Raw genomic sequence first — 22,114 nt, 5'->3', positions numbered from 1 at the left:
CAGGGTTCCGCTTTTGCATTTGTCTTAAATGATTTTCAAGTTTATTTTAAAATTTAGTATTCATAGAATTCTGTTGGAGGTTATGATAAATTAAATATCTATCAACCACAATTAATTTGTCTTTAATTAAAAAATAAATTAAAAGAAAATTAATTTTTAATTGCCTATGTTTTAATTCATGAACACCTATAATGTTCATTAATTAATATTAGAAAAACAACTTTCATTCATCCGTCCACAGTCTAAAACGATGACAATCTAGTTTTTTAATCTGTGACAAAATTTAAATATTGAAGGAATTTAAAAAGTTCAGTCAAACAAGCATCGAAATCTAAATTTAAAAAACGAAACCTTTATTTAATCTATATTTAAAAATCATAGAATATAAATATATTACTTATTACATCAAACTTTTTAATTTTATGTTGTTGTATATTATTCTTGGAAGATTTTTTTAGATCTTATACTTTTTAGTTATTTTAAGAATTACGCCTCCGGCATGCTGATTATGTCCACAAATTAATTTTTAAAAAATTATAAAATGACACGTTTTACTGGACAATAATGAAATAGGCAATGTTATCAATATTTTAATTCTATTTACTTATTAATTTGAAGGAAGTGAATAAAGTAGTCAAAATATAAATATATATTTTCTTTTTCTTAAATCCTGATGAATGATATCTTGAGATTGCATCTCGACTTATATTGTGTGAAAAACAATTGGTGAAGGTTATATATATATCTTTCTCATTCTTCTTTATTTAAATAAACTTTGGATTTTACTTGGACTTCGTGCAAGCCTTGCAAAACTCATTCATGACATATTCTAGTGCCAACGGCCAAACAGTAATACTTGGTATTGTTGTGTTACGGCTTGAAGCGTGAGTGAGCCAGTGGAACTACAGACACAATAGACGTAACATAGGTAAAAAGATAATGTTGATTTTTCTTACAGTGCTAACATCTACGGCGATGACCACTTACCATAAATAATTTCCTCATCTGTACCAAAAACTGTGCAACGGTATTAAATTTTGGGTAAATATCAATTATGTTGGGTACATATCAATGGCAGAATTTCGTTGAAATTAGACACATGCAGGTTTCATCACGATGTTTTCCTTCGCTGCCGAGCACGAGAATTAACACAAATTAAGCACTTGAAAATTCAGTGGTGCTTGCCTGGGTTCAAACCCGCAATCATTGGTTAAGATGCACGCATTCTAACCACCGGGCCGCCTAGGCTCATTAATTCTTCGTCTTTGATTAATTCTATAATATTTGACAGTACGGCAGAAGGTTAGAGTAGGGTATACGTCGGGGGGTGCATGTCAGTCACCTCCTCGTGGTGCACCCTGGGCAACGGCAAGGCGTACACTAGGCGTGTGTTCCATGTATTCAGCCGCTGGTGAGTCCGTGGTTGCATGCCATGGGCGATCCCGCTGCCTCACCACTCGGCGGCATGGTGGAAATCCGAGAATGGTTTAAGTGGGTAGGACAGGGCATTAGGCCCTGGCACGGGGCCCTCATGGCCCCTGTTGAGTCTCACATACCCGTCCTAGTTCCCCGACCAACACAAAGAAAAGGGTATACGTCGGAGGAGTCTGTAATAATAATAATTACTATAAAGCATAATTAATAGTTGAACTGACTGACTGTCTTAGTTATTGATAAAAATAATAATAATACATTAGATAAACTTGTTTTTTTCATCGTTTAGTTTTCGCTAGTTTTGAAATTGTTTTAAATCAAAATAAATGAAAAGCGTAATGTTCTGATGAATAAAATATATTTGCTAATTTAATAATTAAAATTCTAATGCACTTTTTTCTTCTGATGAGTGTCGACTTGCATAAAGGTAAACAAATATTTAATGATCACGAAAATCATCACTAAAGCGATTACTGTAACTGAAAGTAGATCTAGATACATTTTCTTGTACCAGCTGACGTGCAGCGCTGCAGAGCGCAAGTGTGGAGCGCCATTTGTTTTTATCACGTGCTCGATCCAATACACGAGCTCTTTGCCTGGAGGGACAATGCGATCGTTGAATTGGACTGAGAGCTCTTTAGCCCTTTGTTGGTAACTGAAATATTAAAAGAAGAAGATTTTTAAAATATTTATCTATTATTTACTTTAAAGACGAATTAGTTGTTCGATACAGGGGTCGTCTTTAATCTCGGAAATATCGGCACCTGGCGGCTGACACATTTTTTTCTCAACTCCCTTTACTCGCCATTTCAAAATAATATAATATAATTAAATTGTTTTTGTCATATGCCCCGCAACGACACTTTAAGACATCATAAAAACAAATTGCACTCAGAATGGACTTAAACGACCCGGAGTAACCTTAGCTTGCGTAATTGTTAGTGTCATAAGTCAAAAGTCACGATAAAACCACATTTCTTGTTGATCGTTTCACTTGTAAACCGTAATTATTTTTTATTGTTATTACACATAAACACTATACATGCTACACCGGAGCCTAGATGGCCCAGAGGTAACAACGCTTACATCTTAACCAATGTTTGTGGGTTCAAATCCAGGCAAGTAATTACATTAATACAATATTAATACAAAAACGAGATTAATTATTAAGATCTATACATATAATAAAATTGGAGTGTCTGTTTGTAATATTAAAATAACCGCGTTTTACTAAATGCATATGTATGTATACACGGTACATATACCTAAATAACATTTTTTACAATTTTTGTCTGTCTGTTTGTTCCGGCTAATCTCTGGAACGTCTGGACCGATTTTGACGGGAATTTCACTGGCAGATAGCTGATGTAATAAGAAGTAACTTAGGCTACTGTTATTTTGGAATTATGCGTAAAATAATAATAAAGTCACGGTTTTTATTAAATTCAAACGCGCACGAAGTCGTGGGCACAGCTAGTAATTAATATATTAAGCTTATCAAAAATTAGTTCTGCTAGACATGAACCTGCTTTCTTGGAAATGACTAGATGATTTAGACTATTGGCAGACGTATCTTTTAGTTATAAAATATATTTTTATATTAAGATTATAGAAAACATACCTCGGGTTCTCCAGAATTTCCTTAATGGCCTCTTTCAAAGGAATGACATTTTCGCCAAAGTCTATTCGTTTTGCAAAACCTTTAGCAACTGCTCTGTTGACATTAAGATATTGATCAGCGAAGAACGGTATTCCTATAATTGGTTTTCCAGCTCGCAATGTTTCGAGGAGTGAAAGGAAACCTCCATGGGTTATGAAGAGCACGCATTTTGGATGAGCTGAAAATATAGATTTAACAATTAACAAACCCAGATTTATCATCATTGTTACTTTCATTAATAACTCATATTAAAGAACATCGTAGATGGAGCGCACGTAATATTCAAGTAAAGCAATAAAACCGAATACAAATTAAAAGCGACTAGTCTTTTTGTTAATACTTTAACCTTGATCTTTGACCTTGATCGTCCATACGATCCATATTTTGTTTAATAATCTGAGATTTATAAGCTTATATTCAGGAATATATATACAAATAATAAATATATATATTTGCTATTTCAGTGAAATTCTTAAAAAAATACCAGTTTTGTTTACCCAATAGGCTTTGTTGAGGTACCCAGGGAGATATATGGACATTTTTCGGTAAGTCTGGTATAGTCTTTTCCAATTTCCAAATCACAGTTTCTTTAAATTCACTGAACATATCAAGAAGCTCCCTTTTTAATTTATCTGGTATATTGCTGCTCTTAAGATTACTGCCCATGCTGAAGTATATTACGCCATGTGGGGCATTTTCAACGATTTCTTTCATGTCCTATAAATAGTTAAACATAAATTAACATTGTTATTTATGATTTTTAGATAATTGAGCAAATCACAGGTGTAATGGAAAGTCTACCGGTGTACTGTCTAGGGAAAAAAGGAAATACAGGCTTCCCTGTCACAAGGAGTCAGCTCTAGATTCGGTGACGTAAGATACCATAGATGCCATGCTAAGATTGCTTCTCGCACAGCTGCAGTCGTAATTACGCTGCAGTCAGAATATCTGCTGATAGGCGTCTTGGATACCCAATTCCCAGAACAAGCAAATCAGGGCATTTATTGAAACTCATTATTATTGTGGGGCTTAACATGTGCTACAAAGTTGGAGAAAGCGGAAAAGGTGATCAAACATATTTCTCAACAGTCTAAAGGTAGTCCCTACAGACGTCAGATCGTGTTTTAAACGCTAAATAGCAGGGACATTACGCGGTACTGCGCTGCCCTGATGTACTGAGTAGCCTAACCTGCGCTGTGCAGCTGTGAATACTAAAACTTTCCCTGAAATCTCAAACTATGCACTTATTTCTTCTAGAATAGTGTCGATATCAAGACATACTTTAGGCAGGGGCTCAATCTCCTCTTTGAAGTGATAACCACCAATATGCTTGTAGTTTTGTGGCAGAGCTATACCGGCTCCTGCAACAATATTTGAGTTCCCAAGCATAAGTGACGCGTTATATTTCACTTCATCAAACTCGGGCAGTTCTCGGTTTTTTTTTGCAACAATAGGTCCGTATAATTGTTTAAATAATTCGTTTTCATTGTTGGAGTTAGCCCTAAAAACAAAAGTTAGGTAATGTTATAATGACCAACCTCATTTGTACTGTATTGATTTTTTATTATTACTTTATTTAAAAAAATATTGGTATTCTATTCTAATAAAATTGAATATGTATGTGTGTTAAAATAATTAAATTTTGCCAATACATTAGATACAAGGGTTCACGTCAATAGTCTTAATTTATAGGTGAACCTCCATTTCCGCAGCAACCTATGTAATAATTTTATATGCTAATATCTTCCCTTAAACGTGCTGCATCTACTATACCAGAGTATAGTGGTATAGTTCGATGTACATTGCTTTAGTAGTTTATTCACGCACGTAAAACCGTTTGTCTTCCTCCTGAACTCTTCCCAGGCTTGTCGGATTTGTCGCTCAATCAGATTATGGCAATGAGGAAGTACAAAATTCATCTGTGTTTGCGTCTGTATTGCAGGACTGTCGTTAGTCTGACTATCGATAGTTGACCTCAAAAACTATTCAGGATATCGATAGTAGTATCTATAGTATCGCCGTTGTCAACAGTATTGCTCACGAGATTTATCGATACTATCCACACTATCGATAGTATTGACACGTGACATTACTATCCCCTTAACTATAGATAGACTAACAATTGTCTATCGATAGTGGACTATCGATATGCAATACTAGTTTGTGTACACAATTGTGCACTATAATATGTCCTAAATCAGCTAGCCTTCCTTGAGATTGGCTATCGTGATCGAAATCGGTCAGAACGACATCAACTTTATCGATAAATTAGTATAGAGAGATATAAAGTGGTAAATATGATGTAACATATGATGTAAGTGGTAACATATGATGCCTTACCATTTGTAGTATCGCACTCTAGCCACACTCCACAATTGATAAACTCTGTCTAGGAACGAAAAGGAGTAATCCTTGGACATATGGTGTACAGTGTACGCTGGATTTAAGTGTTCATCTATCAGGGACAGTACGAAGGTACTAGGATCCATGGAGGAAGACCAGATGAGAGGGCAGTTGAAAACTGTAGCGAAGCTGAAATTAAGATATTAGAAAAAGTAAATCTCTTTCCTTCCTAAATTTAATCAGTTTTGAGTCTAAATTCTCCATCGCAAGACATCACAAGCAACGGTTTCATTTTTCATTTTTTGGCTGTGAGAATTGTTCCCTTCAATAATAATAATAATTAAAAATAAATAATAAGTGTACTATATTTTAAACCTTACTATTCATTAAAGCTACACTCACTTGCCACGCCTCAAATAATCTCATTAATTTTGTTTTAAGAGAACCTTGGACATGCCCCAAAATCTTACTAAGATATGATAATGTATATTCAGAAAATTTTAGTAACTTTTAATATACAATACCCAGAACCAAGTTCACTGTACAGCCATTCAACTACAACAGCATCGAATTTCTCATTTTGATCATACAGAAATCTTTGCAAGGCTTCTTTTTTCAATGTACATTCCCAAAAGTTGTCCATGATCGGTATTATTACGTTTTGGTCTTGCAAATTTATTTCTTTATCCATAATAACCTTTATGTCGAAGATGCCTGAAAAATTAAAAAATGATTGTTCCATTTGTTTTAAAGGAATTTCAGCTTCATGTTTGGTAATAGTTCGAATCATAGTCTAGCTCTTCAATTATGCTTTAAGCTAACGGGTGCATGAGTACGTCAGTATTCCAAAAAAAAAAATTACAAATATACATAACTGTCAAAATTGTAATGGAGTGCTATTCGAGTAACTGTACATTATGTATGACCATTTATAATCGTATAAAGACTGAAATAAATAAACAACTATGACTTCTGATAGACATCAAATCAATATCATGATCAACACTTTCATAGTATTCGTGAAGAAAATACGTTTTGAATTTTCACAAAGTTGTTATCAGATCATTGGAACAACGCGTCTCTGCTTTCTAAAGCAAGTTTTGGACACACCACTGGGTCAATCAAAGACACGGTAGCTAATTGCTACCGTTGAGGAAAAGCCCGGACAAGGTGGCATGCCTCGAGGCCCGTACCCGACTTGACCTAGGCCTAGCAGGAGGAAACCCACCCTTAAACCCTCTTAAAGCAAGTTTTTAATTTATTTTGGACTAGTTCACGCCTGCAGCTTCGCCCGTGTGTGAGAGGACTATATACACTTTCCAAAGAGTAGCTATGTGATTGAATAACAAATATAAATACATTAACGGTATATTTACACATATATATATATGTCAAGTTGTCATAGATTTAGTAGTTGGCAATGCAATTAAGGTACGAAGAAAGGTAACAGCTCCATCGGATATATCATAATCTACTACCATCCACTGGCCTATTTGTTAGGTGACCACGATATCGTTTCTTTGTTATAGGATTTCTTTTGTCGTATGCAGCCGAGCACTAGTGATTTTCGGTTCAAGATTTAATATATTATATCATTACGTTTGATGCTTACTTCATTATTATAAAATAGTAATCATAAATATTACCCATGTTTAAGCATTTAGTATTCTCGGAAACATCTATATATCGAAGATTCTTCGGCGGATTCTTCTCCGGAAATGGGGTCACGTAGGTAACCTGAAAAAAATAAAATACCTTATAGTTTAAAGATGACATCTTAACCGAAGATTGCTGGTTTAAATCCAGACATGTACTGACAACCTCAACTTTCATGAGCTTAATTTGTGTTTATAATTATTCGTGATGGAAAAAATCTTGAGAAAATCTCAGACTAAAAAGAAATACTGCCAATGCATATATATACATATATATGTCTACATGTATAATATTTTTTCATATTACAATAGCGATTACAAAAAAAAATGAGTTATCTTAAAAGAATTAGGTAATGAATCAATTTGTAATTGATTCATCGTCAGTTCCGTTTATTTGTTATATAAATGACCATGATTAATAAATCCTTAGGCAAAAAACGTAATTAAAGTATTTATTCTAAAATATAGACTACATTGATTACAGAGAAGTACAGAGATCACAAACTGTCACAGTCTGTAAAACTTGATTCATCTTATCACAAAACCATCAGGAAAACATTGACCCATAAAATATCGGTACGGGTAGTTAGATAACCTATTACTTCAGAGTGCTTATACTCATATCAGAGTGTGTAGGTATATATCACGTACATAATAATGCAAGGTCTTATTTTTTAATCAAAGTCCTTCTCGCACGTTTCACTTCATACACTTGACGATGTATGAGAGCCAGACGGAAATAAGCGTAATTCCGGCTGTAAAAACTCGTCGTGAACCTCTTACTGAGAACCTCTTTGTGCAAGCCCGTCTGGGTAGGTACCACCCACTCATCAGATATTCTACCGCCAAACAGCAGTACTCAGTATTGTTGTGTTCCGGTTTGAAGGGTGAGTGAGCCAGTGTAACTACAGGCACAAGGGACGTAACATCTTGGTTCCCAAGGTTGGTGGCGCATTGTTGATGTAAGGAATGGTTCATATTTCTTATAACGCCATTGTCTATTGGCGGTGGTGACCACATACCATCAGGTGGCCCATTTGCTCGTCCGCCTACCGATATAATAAAAAAAAGGATTTTGAAACTCTCGGCGATGGTACACCGTCTATACGCTTGTTGTATCTTTTATTTATTTATTTTATTTTTATTTATTTTATTTTTATTTATTTGACAACACCAACAAGTAGTACAAAAAAAATACACAGTAAACCAAAAGTCATAATAAGTAAATGGGTAATTGCGTACTTTTTTACAGGTGTTCTAAGATTACTTGGAAATTGAAATATATGTCAACATCGTAAAAAGCTAATTGATAAAAAACATAATAAAATTAATAAAAAAGAGACAATGGGAAAACAGTCTAAATACGGTTTTATGTCAAAATGTTAAAAATAAATTAAATTAAGCAAAACTATCGATTGTGAGTTTAAATACAATGTTAGAATTTGTAAAATGTCATAATGAATATATAAAGTTTGAATTATACATAAGAATATTAATTATCAGTTTGTATGTAACATCTTAAAACCAGGATAACCATTTGGATTTACATAACATAACATAACATAATCAGCCTGTAAATTTCCCACTGCTGGGCTAAGGCCTCCTCTCCCGTTGAGGAGAAGGTATGGAGCATATTCCACCACGCTGCTCCAATGCGGGTTGGTGGAATACACATGTGGCAGAATTTCGTTGAAATTAGACACATGCAGGTTTCCTCACGATGTTTTCCTTCACCGCCGAGCATGAGATGAATTATAAACACAAATTAAGCACATGAAAATTCAGTGGTGCCTGCCTGTGTTTGAACCCGAAATCATCGGTTAAGATGCACGCGTTCTAACCACTGGGCCATCTCGGCTCGTTTTCTAACCACTGGGCCATCTCGGCTCGTTAGTCATAGTTAGTCATTTGGAGTTACTAGATTATTATAGGCTATGAATTATAATTTATATACATTATTGTTTTTTTCTTAAAACAACGTATATTATCATTAAAAATGTCAATGTCTGAATAAACCGTTGAATTATTTTCGTTCTTATTATTATAATGTAAGTAATTTGCTATTTTATATATGCTGTTGTAGTTAATAATTAATCTGTTCATTGGGAATAGACGACCATAACGTGAATGAGCAAAACTTTCGACAAAAGGTGTGTAAGTAGATGCTCTGAAGGATCTAGAAGGAGCACGAAACATTATTTTAGACAGCAGACAAGATGATTCAATTGACCCATTGACTAATTTGAACATAAATGAGTTGTCTAGAACGCGTCTACGGTTTTGAAGCGAAAGGAGTTTGAAAAATGATAACCTCTCGTCATAGCTTTGTAGTTTTTTAGCTAAATTGAGACTGTAGGTTAAACGCCCGAGAAATTTTTTTTTGTACACTTTCTAACCTATTTTTATATATATCAAAGTAAGGGTTCCAAACTATACTATCTTACTCCAAAACGCTACGAACCAATGCAGTAAAGAGTGATATATTCGTCTCAGCGTTTTTGAAACTCTTGCAGTTGCGCAATACAAATCCCAAGATCTTGAAAGACCTACTTACTACGTCGTCAACATGTAAATATCTATTTAGTATCCAATATGATACCTAGATCTCGAATGTGTTCAACTTCCGATAGGGTATTTCCATCGATTAATTTCTTTCAAAAGATGTTCTCTTCGTACTAAACTTTATTACATAGCACTTCGAAGTATTGAGACTCATGCAATTTGCCCTGCACCATTGCACTAAGTTGTTTAGATCATTCTGAAGACAGATGGCATCCAATTCAGTGCGAACCGTTCTGTAATTTTTTTTAGGCAGAACCAGAACAACTTAGGATTCGATCGCAACGCCTTCTCTATATTCTCCAGATACTTAGCGTGTGATTCCTTTAATAATCTGTCACAACGTTTTTTTAAAAGTTCAAAGGCCATAATATCGCGAGGGTTACAGTATTTACGTATTTTCATTCCCATAAAGTACATTTTTCCCTTATGCAATTAATTAGACTTCTACTGAACCAGAATTGGTATTTGTAATTTTTAGGTTTGGATAAGGGTACGTATTTGCGAATAAGAATATGTAACTGATCATAAAATATAGCCACCATAGCATCAACAGAGCCACACTCACCGAGGAGGTCATCCCAAGGAATGGTTTTTAATTCTTGTTGAATTTTCACGTAATCTGCTTTACCAAACAGTATTTAGGAGTGGATATATCAGGAAGCAGATCTGGCATTTGTCTAGTTTCAAGAACAAATGTTAAAGGTGGATGTGATACGTCTACAGAAATAAGAGGGTGCATGCATTCACATACATCAATTTGAGATTTATTTGAAAGCACTAAGTCAAGAATTTTATTTTTATTGTTGACAAAGAAGTTATATTGTTTTAAATCATTAAGGGATGAAAAGTCCGACAGCATGTTATGCAGTGCGCTATTGGAGTTACCTACATAGGTATGAGTCGTCCTAGACCATAACATTTGCCCAAATTGAAATCCCCCACCACTAACGAAGTGCCATCAAAAGATTCTAATACTCTATTAGTATTGTCAATAAAGTGTTTGAGTATGTGTTTTTAAACGGGAGGAGGAATGTAAACTCCGCATATATATATAGTCTCACTGTTAACGCCCTTATTGCAGATATTTAAGCTAACCCAAATATCTTCACAAACAGATTCATATCCTTGAATTCGATAAGATTCAATATGTTTCGAAACGGCTATAAGGACCCCTCTACCTACCTTTTTAGAATGAAACCCACTGCTCATGCGATCACGTCTGTAAACTGTGTACCTATTATAGTCAAATAACTCGAGTCAAAGATGCTATTATTCAGCCATGTCTCAGTCAATATAATGATGTCATATGAATTACATACAATATTATTAAATAATTCAAAGGTTTTCGTCCTCAGACCTCTTACATTTTGATAGTAGACAGATAAACCATTTAAAGTGCCTTTAAGAAATAAAAAAAATATGTTAGTCAACTTTAGCTATTTTATGACAAATTATTAATACAATCATGATTACGTATCTGAATGAATTTTGCGTTTTCAGATTTTCTCATGTAAATTTTACCGTCACGCACCCACACAGACCTGTAATTTAGCTCCTTAGATTTCTGTCGAGCGGCGGCGAGTAGCATTTTGGTTTCAGGCGACAAATGCTCCGATATATATATATGGGTACCTTTTTTGTGTTTGCAATGCCTAAGTGACCGCTGTGTAACTTCTCGTCAACATTGCTTCTGTTAAACTTGCTTGTTGCTGCTAAAAATTCATCACGAAGGCGTGGTGTGTTGAATTTTACTAATATAGATCTCGGGCGAGGGCTGGTCTTATTCATTTTAGCAATTCTGGCACAAAACTGTATATTAGTCGTGTCGAATGGGCATTTTATGACCTTAGCCAGCTGCTGTACTGTGTTCATCAAATTTTCAGATTTGTTTTCCGGTACACAATGAATCTCAATGTTACATGCACGAGAGTGTTGCTCTAGTTATGTTAGGCGGGAGTTTACTAGTTCATTAGCGGAACGAAGTGAATTATTTTCTGCGCGTACTATCTCTAGAGTATTTTCTTGAGTGGATAATTGCTTCTTTACCACTTCCAACTCTTGGTGAAACGATGACAGCTGTCTCAAGCGAAGAAACTACTATGAGAATGTCTTGGAGTTTGAAATTGAATTCGGTCGTTAGCACCTGACGAAATTCTTCTCCTATGATGTTACGGATCGCGTCAGCAGATAGGCATTTCCATGATGATTTTTTATTACGTTGTGTCACATAATCCTGTTGTACGTTAAGTGATGACGTGCGTACAGGACTATTAGTGTTGTTGCCCTTCTTTGGTTCTTTGCAACGACATAAATCACAAATCCAAGCATTCAATAAATCTGGGTTCATGCTATTATACTCTGTTATTGAATGTCTTGTGCAAATAACATGATAATTTTTTTTACAACGCATACTATGTAAAGACAGCAGCAGATTTTATTTCATTCGGACAACCGCCGCATTTATGCGTATTAATTTTTCTTTCAATGCAGCAATTATAAGTATAGTAAAAAACAAGCGAGCGATGTCTTATCAGCAGCGCAAGGGTCACTGACCTGGCCGAGTGGTCATAGATGCGACTGCGGTGCAACTTATTGTCGTAGGTCAGGCGCGAAATAATTTAAAGATGTTCTTCGTTGTATCTTGCGAATAATATGTGTTTGCACTGAGATATCTCACTTAATTGACAACAGTGTTCACCAATAAGGCTTTAGTTAAAAATGATAACAGTTGATTTTAAACTAATAATTTGGCGAGCGTAATAAAACAATGTTAACTCTTTGAGCGAGCGAGCGAATAAAAAAAGTATCATTTGAGCTAACAAGACCAGCGATCGAGAGCTCCATGTACAGATGTAGTGAATAATCCTTTCCTATCGGCAAAACTCGGAACAACGATAACACCTGAATGGTGCCGATGTGTCTATGAATTACTGTATTATTAAATTACGTACATACATAATAAACATAATCAGCCTGTAAATTTCCCACTGCTGGGCTAAGGCCTCCTCTCCCGTTGAGGAGAAGGTATGGAGCATATTCCACCACGCTGCTCCAATGCGGGTTGGTGGAATACACATGTGGCAGAATTTCGTTGAAATTAGACACATGCAGGTTTCCTCACGATGTTTTCCTTCACCGCCGAGCACGAGATGAATTATAAACAAATTAAGCACATGTAAATTCAGTGGTGCCTGCCTGGGTTTGAACCCGAAATCATCGGTTAAGATGCACGCGTTCTAACCACTGGGCCATCTCGGCTCTATATTGAATTACGTGTAGGTATCAAATAAATAGCATACTTTATTTATCAATGTCAAATGTCAAACTGCCCGTTTGACGTATATTACACTGAGATGTTAAAACCACCACGAATCTATCATATAAAGAATTCGTTAGGTAAACAAAAATATAACTAGTTACCGAGGATGTTTTATTTCAATAAAACGCACTGATAAAAACCAAATTCCGGTTGGGATGATCTAATGATTCTATAAGGATTGGAACCCCAAAAGTCTAACTATAAGTCAAAACTACAGTAGGATCTTGCAGACCTTTCTTATAACAATATTTTTTTATAATTAATTAAAAATACTATGACATAACAAAAAAGACACCTCAACATAAAACAAAACAAACCAGCAGAGAAATTAATATAAATAAATATGATTTTCTGATTGGATGAACGTCTTCGATTATGACAGCGGAATAAGAGGAGGAGGAGCGGGGTGGACAGTGTGATGCGAAACAAATACTTCCAACTTCCATATCACAGTCAGAATCAGAACTATTTTCTCGTGTATCATCGTCAGAGTTTTCATGAACGGTGATTAAAAAACTAGCCATATAATTTTCCAACTCAGGTTCGTGTTTTCGGTACTCGTTTTCGCATTTGATGGCGTGGTCACATACTTTGGCCCAAACATCGGAACCAATCGTATTAACCTTTTCCTGTACCAATTGTTTCACAGTAGTCATATTCATACTGATATTTCTTTTGGATACGTATCCCTTTATTTGAGACCATATGTTTTCAATCGGATTGAAATCAGGATGATATGGTGGCAATCTTAGTACGCTGTGTCCATATTCGTTCATAAGTTTATCTATAGAGTATTCTACAAAGTCTTGTTTGTACTTGCAAATAATTTCATATATTTCAAGTTTTGTTAATGACGGATCAATCGGAACGTTATGTTTGGGTAGCCAATCAATCATGTCTTGCTTCCTGGTATTTGAATTAGGAGGTTTTTCTACGTACTTATTATGATATGCAGCATTATCTACTACTAGTACCGAATGTGGAGCTAAGTTTGGAATGAGTTGATTACGAAGCCGTTTTTCATAGTTTTCATTGTTCATCGCGTTGTGATAGTCACCTGTTTTATCAGTAGACTGATAACTTGACAATGCCCCAGGTATAAACCCCTTTCTACTACCAGCGTGCAATATTATAAGACGTTGTCCTTTAGAAATTAACTGTTTCACTCCGTTTTCTGACGAGTCAGCCCAGCTTTTACCTGCCAAATGTGAGGTATGGATGTATGTTTCATCCATATAAACAATCTCTCTCCCTTGCAATCTGTACTTTTTTATCGCGGCTAAAAACTTTACTCTTTTTAAACGAACATTATCTTTCTCGATAAGTAATTTTCTGTTGTTTTCAACTTTTTTATACCGAAATCTCATTTTTCTAAGAATTTTTCTTAGCGTAAAGTCACATCCCTTAAAATTTATGGCTTCGAATAACTTGGACTTCAGGGCTTTAATTGTAGGTACGTGTTTGTATATCAAATGGAAATTATACACTAATCGGCGTATAACGTTGTAGTCAAAATCGTCAAGACCTAGACATAATAATTTATTTGGTCTACCCAACTTTGCCAACTTCGGACTATTGGAGGTGGATTGATTTATGTATTCTTTTTGCAATATTTTATTTACTGTTCGTTGAGAAATTCCACTGAAACCTGTGCTGGACCTGATAACATTCCGTCTCTGTTTGCAAAACGTTGTGCTGCTCATTTATCTCGACCATTAGTGGCAATCATCAATCGATCCCTTACTGATGGCAAATTTCCTCAACGATGGAAACAGGCAAGAATTTTACCAATTTATAAGAAAGGTGCGCAGGATGACATCAAAAACTATAGACCTATTTCTATTTTGTCTTGTTTTTCAAAAATATTTGAGACCCTAGTTTATTCCAGCGTTTATCCTACGATAAATAATATTTTAACACCCCACCAACATGGTTTTAGGAAAGGCTATTCAATACAAACTAATTTACTTTCTTTTGTTACTGATATTTCCCAATCATTAGATGCAACACGTGAAGTAGATGTCATTTATACTGACTTTAGCAGTGCTTTTGATAAAGTATACCACTTCATTTTAGTTAAAAAGTTAAAGTCAATTGGTTTTGATGGTCCTGTTTTAAATTGGTTTAAGTTGTATCTGACTGATCGTCCTCAAATAGTATCTATTAAAGGGTATGAATCAGCCGTATATTATGCTAAATCAGGAGTTCCTCAAGGTTCCCACTTGGGTCCACTGTTGTTTTTAGTGTACATCAATGATATCACTCAATACTTACGTCATAGCAAATATTCCCTCTTTGCTGATGATCTTAAAATATATCAGACAGTTAAATCTTGCTGTGACGTACAATTAATCCAAAAAGATTTGAATGGTATTCAACACTGGTGTGCACTCAATAATATGAAATTAAACCCAAAAAAATGTTACCACATTTGTTTTACCAAAATGAAAATAAACGTTTGTCCAGCTGAATACACAATTAATGGAGAATCGGTTGAACAAGTTGATGACGTTCGTGATCTCGGGGTTACAATCGACAAAAAACTCACATTTGTTCCTCATATTGAAACCATAGTCAAGAAGGCATCACAAATGATCGGTTTCATAAAGAGAAACACAAAAACTTTTAACAGTAACACCAAGATTACCCTATATAATGCTCTTGTACGAAGTCTTCTTGAATATGCGTCCCAAGTATGGAACCCCAGTATACAGTTCATTCACAGAGAATAGAAAACTTACAACGTGCATTTACCAGATCTCTTGCTTTTAATTGTAGTGGATTATCACATAGAACACCATATGACACGCGTTTAAATTTCTTTAAAATGGAAGCCTTGTCTAAACGTCGGCAAATGCATGACCTGATATTTTTATATAAAATTATTAACGGGGTAGTCAGAAGTGAGCACCTTCTGTCGTATATTAACATCTCAGTACCCGTTAGACCTCCTAGAACGCCTATTTATAAAATATTTCATACAACCGTCTCTCGCACAAATGTCGGCAAACATTGTCCTATGAATAGACTTTGCTCTGAGTACAACCAACTATGTTCTAAGATCCCGCATCTTGACATATTTTCTGATGCCTTGCCCAGATTTAAGAATAAAATCTATCAACAAAAAAATTCGTCTGTAGTCACATTTTATCACTGTACTGTTACTAAGATATAATTGTTTTATTTTTCATTTGTGGATTTTTATTTATGGTTTTATATATTAGTTTTGTATATTAGGTCTTATGATTTCTCTTTAATATATATATATATATTTTTTTTATTATTACTTAAATTCAACAGGTAGACAATAAGCTTTTTTTTTTCCTTTGTGTGAATGTTGTGTACATCTGTAATTGTCACTCATATCAGGTCCTAATTTTTTTCTCTTGTTTTATCTGTTATTTATAAGTGCTGAATATGTGTGATGTTGATGTACCTTTTAAATAAATAAATATATCTAGGTCAAACACGTGTCTGTTTACAAAGATTGAATTTACCTACGGATTAGTTTATAATTAAATATTTATAAATAAAAAAAAAAAAAAAAAATCATGTAACAATTTTTATAATTAAGTTATTCATAATTAGAATATATGTCTATATATATATCAGCGGCTTATAAATTTTTTGCGATCAAACAGACACAGAAAGGCGGCGGAGGACTTTATTTTCTCATCTCTAAATAAAACGGTAAATTATATTTAATTAGGATTGAACATATTACACGACGGTCTTGTCTTGTATAGAACGATATTACACTACGGTCTTGTCTTGTATACTAGTGGGCAGCATGCGAAACTTCGCGTTTATTCAACAGATTTTTACAAATTTCGAAACTGTCATAGGTTTTGATTTAATTTTATTTCATTGTAAACTGACGACGTCTGTCCGCACTAACTCAGTCATGGCGCCGGTCTCCACCTGACCAGTTACTTTTTTCCGCTCTCTAAAATAAATTCTTTGTTAAATCGTAACAATTTAATAAATTGCAATCAAGAATCCTCTTTAATGTTCTGCATATGTACATCTATCGTATAATAATCGTCTCATGCTATTATATTAATATATAAGATGTTTATAAATTTTATAACATTAATTATATTTTTAACAAGCACTTAATATCGTAATAACTAGAAGCACTTAAATTAATAATAGCTTATAAAAAAATCCGGATTTTTTTTACAAATTGCATATTTTTCAAGGATTTTACGTCGTAATTATGTGATATTTATTCCAAACATGTTCGAAATTAGTGATTGTACACTGTACACGTCATGATGTTTTCCTGGACGATTTCGGTTACGGCGTCCCTCAAGGGAGACCTGCCAACTACGTCGGACATATGACATAACATACATACATAATCAGCCTGTAAATTTCCCACTGCTGGGCTAAGGCCTCCTCTCCCGTTGAGGAGAAGGTATGGAGCATATTCCACCACGCTGCTCCAATGCGGGTTGGTGGAATACACATGTGGCAGAATTTCGTTGAAATTAGACACATGCAGGTTTCCTCACGATGTTTTCCTTCGCCGCCGAGCACGAGATGAATTATAAACACAAATTAAGCACATGAAAATTCAGTGGTGCCTGCCTGGGTTTGAACCAGAAATCATCGGTTAAGATGCACGCGTTCTAACCACTGGGCCATCTCGGCTCTATGACATATGACAGTGAACGAGGATTCAGGCGCACCAACGGTTTGCTTGCTTACTTGCTTTCCGAGTTTATTCACTTCCAATTTCAGGTGTTCAAACTTAACTCTCCGCCGAAAACGAACTTGAAATGACGCAATATCGACTATAACAATAATAAAACATATGCGATACACTTGTCCAAATCACCGTAACTCGGTTGTTAACATATTTACTTAGACTTTTCACATAAAGTAACGACTAGTTAATGTCTTATTTCTGAGCAGAAGCCTCCTTTAGTTTGTCCTTTTTAGGAGAACGTTCGAAATTTGAAATTGATTTGTACAAATGGGAATTTTTCATGTATTTTTTTTTTATTATTTAAATTGTAAAAGGCTGCTGGCTAAACCAAACGAATAAATAAACTATATGATCTAAAATTTAGAATGCAAAACGAAATTGTTCTTCGTATCTTACTTAGTCGAGTGAGTCAGTATAATTACAGACTTAACTGATTATTAGTTTAAATAGTTTACGTAATACAATCGTGGTGATCACGTGACCACGTACCGTAAAATAATATACGTAATTAACAAGATTAATTTACTATAGTTAAGAAACGATTATTTTAATATTCCTAAAGTGTATATGTATTTATGTGGATCTACTACAGGAGCCTAATACAGGAGCTATCATTGGCTAGTAAGCAAGTAAGTGTTACTGAGACGGCTACAAGTAACGAGTAGTAGGGTAAATTTTTAACAAATATAAAAGGGTATCACAGCATCGCTTGCCTTTGCCCCGTTTTCCCGGCGATACTCATGGGAAAAGGTACGAATACCGCCGACGCCTTTACCCTGGTCGTCTAAAGCGAACGAGTCAGCGGGGGCACTCTCCTCACATAGAATATTATTGGGTTTTTCTATAGAAAAAATCTCAGTAGCAGCCTAAAGTTCTAAGTTGGAATTGTGTTGATTACCGTGCCTCGAATAGCACGTAAAGCCGTTGGTCCTGCGCCTGCGATTTAAACTGATAACTAATTTATTGGAAACACAGATTTCCTAAAATTTTCAACTATAAAGGTTCTATATTTTTATTCAAGTGATTGTCGTTTGACAGGACATTTTTAAGTTTATTGAAAGGACTATCATCTCTCTCTAACGAATGGTAGCGAAAAAGTTTGTTTTAGTTTACTAAATCAATATCATACTAGGTTTTCTTATTTCCTTAACTTATGTACAATAACATTCTCGATATTTAAGAAAATATGAAAACCTTCAAAAATCTATTTGGCTTGATGAATTGAATTAAAAAAATATTCTTTAAATATTGAACTAATCAAAAACGAATGTCCTGCTTCACACAGCAAAAAGAACAGACTTAAGAAGATAAAGTTGCAGATTCTTGACTTTTCTCATAAACATTCCTCTTGAATTACTTTGTTTATTGATAAAAACGGCATTTAAATCCGTTGGCTAGTATAAAAGATCTAAGAGTACAGACGGCGGGAAGCGACTAACTGTATTACATAATACTAAGCTGAAAAGGTAAACTGGTAAGGGGGTTCCAATCCAGGCAAGCTAGCACAAAACCAGTGTAAAAATGGCTCTCTTTAGTTAATTTAATTGTTAAATACTAAGTCTTATTTGATTGGTCGTAAATTCTGACTATGAACAGTTGCTAATTGGATGAAAATTAAATTGACCTTCGCATCTTCGTCGCAGAAAAAATTCTAAAAGGCTTCCAGCTTTACTCTCTCTTATTAGGTATTATTTCCAAATCTTTAAATTACATAAAAATAAAATAAATTGAGTATACTTAAATTTGCAATGACAGATACGAAGAAATCGCAATTTTAATAGAGGTAAGCACATCAATAATGATAATTAATTATTATGTTCATCGATCCGTTCTTCTTGATTATCTCAGATCGAACTACTCATTTCGATGTTACAATGTCATGAACATCTGAATGTTATGTCATCATAATATAGGCATCATGTGCTTATATAAAACTGTGTATGTGTGTAGTTAGTATTTAAGTATGTTTTAGTGTGTGTTCATTTTTTTTATTTATTACACGTACAAAAGCGTTTTTTTTATTGTTATGTATTTTCAATGTTATTAAACGCAAACTTGTTTTTTACATGCTACGGGAAGTCCAACGCCAAGGCCATGACAAGCTTCTAAGAGTCCAAATATATATGTTTTCGTTATTATGGTTATATTTGACGATCTCTGTGGTCGAGTTGTATGTACACCGGTTTTCATGGGCCACTCCGAGGCCCCGGGTTCGATTCCCTGCCGAGTCGATGTATAAAAAGTTCATTAGTTTTCTATGTTGACTTGGTTCTGATTTTCCATAACACGAGTGCTTTAGCTACTTACATTGGGATCAAAGTAATGTATGTGATGTTTTCCAATATTTATTTATTTATTTATTATTTATTTATGTTAAGCTATACGATATAAGTATACTCGTAAATCGCATTCTGAACAATTTTTGAGCGAAACTTCACTGTCCTAATTTGCAACTTTCAAAGTGACGTATCTTTAACATTTTATATTTGCATTCTTATTTTAAAAAGCTTTTCCTAATTCCAAGACATGCGTACCATATCTTTATGTATTTAGGTACTTAGTTAATTCAACTGAGCAAGGAGCTCAAGTTGAATTTGAATCTCAGAAACGGTTTCGACTTCTAGGAATACAACTTTATTACTTTGATTATTTATATGTTGGGTAGACAATGATAATGTGTCGAAAATATTGGTGACCAACAGTTGGCAGTTGGGTTGGTTCCACGCAACAAGTAAAATGGTAATGTGTCTTTTTTCAAGCGTAGCTGTCTCGCGTATTAAGATAATGAAGTAAGTTCGTTTGTTTTAGTTCATACATTCTACCTACATGTAAAATATTCTAAGCTGTTTTTTTATACTTAAAATGAAATAGATTAAAAAAGACATATTTATTTAATAAAAATTATTTTCAAAAATTTTTTTGTATAATATCCTTTGTCACGCTATGTAATTCTGTATTTTAACCTTTTTTTTTAATTTGTCTTTTATTTTTGCCGAGAGGACACAGATAATTTCGAAAATATTTTTACATTTATTAATATGTAAATTAAGTTGTCAACTGACTCGGCTTAATAAAAACGGTTAATTACAAAGGCTTGAAGTGATTTATTTTAATTTTAAATTAAACAAAGTAATTCTACATAAATCAAAAATAATGTACACAAAAACGAAAATTAGTTAGACTTACATTAGATTTAAAACAGCGTCAAGCAGTCATCTACAAATATTGCTATACGATATGACAACTATATAGTATATTTATAAGGTTATAATATATTTATAAGGACTTTTACATATAACTTAACAACATAAGAATTTATAACATATTTAGAAGATCAAGTCGGCCAAGCGTGACATAAATTTCAAAGCACCAGTTAAAAAAAAAACAAACAATTTTTAAACCTACCTCATGTCCAGCTTTTAAGAGATGTCTGACATAACCCTCTCCAAGGATGCCGTGACTCTTGCCCGGCAAAGTAAACACGACAAGGACTTTGTATCCATAACAAATATTAACTAACAATATTGTTGATATTAAATATTTTAGTATCATTGTTGCTTGTTGTTTAAATACGATACTGTGACTGACTGACTGTGACGAGAAGACAGTGTATAAATTGATTGTGGTGCTTACTAAGTCAAAGTGTGATCGTGCATATGTATGTACATATGCACGTTAAAATGACGTGCGTTAAAATTGCAAAAGGAGACTATATCATTGTATGACAAGGCTGAATATTCAATGTCTTCGTTTGTTGAATTTTTTTAAATAAGGGAAAGAGGTTCTCAATTCGCTCGTATTTCGATAGATGTCAGATCTCTGTCATTTATTAACGTTTTAATTGATTAACTCTTTGTTTTTTTATTGTAAAATACATGACTGTATTGTGTAATTTAATGTGGAGAAGATCAGGGCTGTCTGGGCCCATTTCGGGGCCCAGGGCATACGACGGTACGGGATACTAGAAATGAATGCATGCATTGCCTTTTTAAATATGTTTATATTGTCCATTTTTATGAATGAATGAAAATTATGAAAGCAAAAATATATTATAAGGTTAGTGCACTTAAAATACCCCCAAAAACGTCGGAGCTATTAAAATGTTAAATTTTCCGAAAATTACTATAATTAATCTTTATCCTTAACTATGAGTGCGCGAGGCCCCACCGCGAGGGCCAGGGCCTACCCACGTCCCCCATGCCTTACGCCACCTCTGTATATATTAATAAATTGTATATAGTATTAAATAAATGTATTATTTTCTTTCTTATATCCTAGTTTATGTGATAAAGATCGTATGTATAGAATTTTTGTAATGGCTATATGAGGGCTGGATTATAAAGATGACCAACTGTCTAGAGGCCCCACATCGAAAGTCAAGCTTGTCACCTCAATAGTCTTAATTTAAAGCGTGCTAAACTGCAAAG

The 22,114-nt window shown here is 34.3% G+C and overlaps 1 protein-coding gene across 1 annotated transcript; it reads right to left on the bottom strand.

Moving 5' to 3' along the window:
- Positions 1-1,775: 1,775 nt before the first annotated feature.
- Positions 1,776-21,272, bottom strand: LOC113403781 (UDP-glycosyltransferase UGT5-like). The gene is made up of 8 exons (XM_064217971.1): positions 21,093-21,272; positions 7,084-7,174; positions 5,962-6,151; positions 5,435-5,626; positions 4,376-4,595; positions 3,592-3,811; positions 3,056-3,272; positions 1,776-2,089 (listed from the first exon to the last, which is right to left on the bottom strand). The coding sequence occupies exons 1-8, from the start codon at positions 21,237-21,239 to the stop codon at positions 1,819-1,821; spliced, it is 1,548 nt and encodes a 515-aa protein (XP_064074041.1). The 5' UTR covers positions 21,240-21,272; the 3' UTR covers positions 1,776-1,818.
- Between the last annotated feature and the right edge of the window lie 842 nt (positions 21,273-22,114).

This window comes from Vanessa tameamea, chromosome 20 (genome assembly GCF_037043105.1).
Source record: "Vanessa tameamea isolate UH-Manoa-2023 chromosome 20, ilVanTame1 primary haplotype, whole genome shotgun sequence".
Classification (NCBI taxonomy): Eukaryota; Metazoa; Arthropoda; class Insecta; order Lepidoptera; family Nymphalidae; genus Vanessa; species Vanessa tameamea.
This window is presented reverse-complemented; position numbering and strand designations above follow the sequence as displayed.